This window comes from Lactuca sativa, chromosome 9, assembly GCF_002870075.4.
Source record: "Lactuca sativa cultivar Salinas chromosome 9, Lsat_Salinas_v11, whole genome shotgun sequence".
Taxonomy (NCBI): Eukaryota; Viridiplantae; Streptophyta; class Magnoliopsida; order Asterales; family Asteraceae; genus Lactuca; species Lactuca sativa.
Genome location: NC_056631.2, coordinates 153,051,047 through 153,054,188, shown reverse-complemented (window position 1 = coordinate 153,054,188; position 3,142 = coordinate 153,051,047). Strand labels below are relative to the sequence as shown.

The following is a 3,142-nucleotide window of genomic DNA, read 5'->3' as shown; positions in this document are numbered from 1 at the left end:
ACGTGGGTATTTTGGGTAACGATTGATAGAACATAAGACCGAATAAGCAGTCGTGCAGATGGAAAAAAATATATAACTTTTCATATTCGGTTCGGTCCATTTGGACCGAATAAGCCCTTATTCGGGTAACCCGGACCGAATAACCCGAAAATCGAATAAGCCTTATTTAATTACCCGAAAACTGAATCGAATTGCTTATTCGGGTCTAATTCGGTTCGAATCGATTCGGTTCGGGTTTTCGGGCCAAATTCTCATCCCTAACAGAGACTGTGGCGGAGATTACCGCCAAATTCAGAGAGAGATAATTGTAGGTCCCATAGTACGCTGCGGGTGAGGAGATGAGGAACACGAGACATCATGATACACTGAGGGGTGATATCAGAGAGGTCGTGGGCTTCTTGGGGTGCAAAAACCCAAATGATATGATTGAGAAGGCCCGCGATTGGGAGATTGAGTTGGAGCTCTGGACTAAGTGGAATCTAGAGCAGATGTAGATAGCTATGGGTCAAGATCAAAGAACCAAGGCCTCCGATACCCACTCCAGATGCCAGCAGGGCCGGGGCCGTTGTACCAATTACCACAAGCTACATATTGCACCTTGTAGATCAGTAGGTTCATAATGTTTTAACTGTAGCCAATTGAGCAACATGAGCAGGGATTGCCCTAACAGGGCTTTGATTTGCTTTCATTGCAATCAGATCGGCCATAAAAAGGCTGATTTATCGAGGTTGTCTGGGGGACCAATGGTGGCGCCTGCACCCACCACCTTGAGGATTACCAATGGCCACCAGGGCAAGGCGGAGGCTCCTGTGGTGAAGAGCAGGGCTTTTCAGTTGACCATCGATGAGGCCCGTGCAGCACCGAATGTAGTTACAGGTATATGTTTAAACCCTATCTTTTATTTCTTTATTTGTTTATGCTTATGTTTATTATGGTCTTGTATAGGGAACTTTTTGGTCAATGGTGTGTATGCTCATGTTCTATTCGATTCAGGGGCTACCCAATCCTTTGTATCTCTTGTGCTCAACAAGAGGTTTCGAGACACTCCGTGGACTTTAAGTTCCCCTTTAGAGGTGGAGATTGTAGATGATCGTACCGAGAGTTCTTCGAGGGTTTTCCATGGGTGTGTCATGAGCGTGTTTAGCGAGAGGTTCTCTATTGATTTGGTTCCGGTTACCTTCAGAGGAATGAAAAGGTTATCATTGGGAGGGATTGGTTGGGCCCTAATTCGGCCGTGATTGATTGCGAGCTATAGCTGGTGGGAGTTCAAACCCCAAGTTGGGGAGAACTAGTTATTACTGGTAAGAGAGCTTTGCATGGTCCAGCTCTCTATTCAGCTGCGAGGTCCAGGAGATATCTGCAACAGGGTTGTTCTAGGTTCTTCTCTTATGTTTATGACACGTGGGTTAAGAAAACTGCCGAGTTGATCAGGGTACCTATTGTTCGAGATTTTCCTGATGTTTTCCCCGAGGATTTGAATCGAGTGCTACCTGAGAGGTAGGTTAAGTTTCGAATTGATTTGGTACATGGCGCAGATCTGATAGCCAAGGTGTCGTATCGTCTGGCACCACCTGAGATGCAGCGGTTGTCTATGCAGTTGTTGGAGCTGCTAGAAAAGGGTTTTATTCATCCGAGTAGTTCTCCGTGCGGAGCACATATCCTATTTGTGAAGAAGAAAGACAGTTTGCATAGAATGTGCATTGACTATCAGGAGTTGAATAAGCTAAGGGTGAAGAACCATTACCCACTTCCTATTTGTTTGACCAGCTTTAGGGTGCATCTTTGTTTATTGATTTGCGTTCATGATACCACTAGATGAGAGTCTGGGATGAGGATGGGCAGAAAATAACCTTTAGGACTCGTTAGGGTCATTACGAATTCATGGCGATGCCTTCCGGGATCACCAATGCACAAGAAGCGTTCTTATATCTCATGAACCGGGTCTGTAGGCCGATGATGAATCAGTATGTGATTATTTTCATTGATGATATTCTGGTCTACTCCAAGACCAAGGAGTAGCACGAGCAAAATTTGCAAGAGGTGTCGGAGACCCTGAGGAGGGAAAGGCTATATGCCAAATTCTCGAAATGTAAGTTTTGGTTGCGCGTGGTGTAGTTTCTGGGGCACATTGTCAACCAGAAGGGAATCTTGTTTGACCCGGACAAGATCGAGGCTGTGATACATTGGGAGGTTCCTAGGACTACATATGATATTCGGAGTTTCTTAGGTCTCACGGGGTATAATCGAAGATTTATTCACGATTTCTCCAAGATTGTTGTGCCTTTGATCCATTTGACAAAGAAGAATGTGACCTTTTGATGGGGGACTGATCAGCAGTTGGCTTTTGAGACTCTAAATCAAAGAATGTGTAAGGCCTCAATTCTTGCATTGTCTGAGGGTTTTGATGAGTTCGTGGTTTACTGCGATGCCTCTATTTTTGGTTTTGGAGTTGTTCTTCTAAATAAGGGTCACGTGATTGCTTATGCTTTGGTGCAACTGAAGCCTGATGAAGCGAACTACCCTACACATGATTTAGAGTTAGGGACTATGGTCTTTGCCTTCAAGATCTGCAGGCACTATCTGTATGGGGTACAGTGTACTATCTACACTGACCATAATAGTTTGAGGTATTTGATGGACCAACAAAATTTAAATATGAGACAACGAAGATGCCTGGATGTGGTAAAGGATTACGATCGTAAGATCCTAGCCCACCTTGGGAAGGCCAATGTCATGGGCGATGCTTTGAGCTGCAAGGCGGAAAATACTCCTATCAGAGATGTTTTCTTGAGGATGGTTGTCACCTCGGCTCAGTTACATTTGATCAAGGAAGCTTAGGTGAAGGGTTTGAAAAAGGAGAATTAGAAGATCGAGTGGATCAGGGGAAAATTCCTTTTTTTGCTAGGGAAAGACATGCATTGTTGACTCAGTGTGGTAGAGTTTGAGTTCCGACATCAGGTGGGGTGAGACACGCGATTATGGAGGAGGTGCACACGTCAAAATTTTCTATTTTTACGGGGGCCACAAAGATGTACAAATATTTGAGGTTGAGTTATTGGTGGCACTGTATGAAAAGGGAAATAGCTTGGTTTGTTGAGCGATGTCTGACTTGTAGGAAAATGAAGGTCAAGCATCAGAAAAC

At 44.5% G+C, this 3,142-nt stretch overlaps 1 protein-coding gene across 1 annotated transcript; it reads left to right on the top strand.

Moving 5' to 3' along the window:
- Positions 1 to 647: 647 nt before the first annotated feature.
- Positions 648 to 1,238, top strand: LOC111895775 (uncharacterized). The gene is made up of 2 exons (XM_023891840.1): positions 648 to 876; positions 946 to 1,238. Exons 1-2 carry the CDS (start codon positions 648 to 650, stop codon positions 1,236 to 1,238), a joined length of 522 nt encoding a protein of 173 aa, XP_023747608.1.
- Positions 1,239 to 3,142: the final 1,904 nt, after the last annotated feature.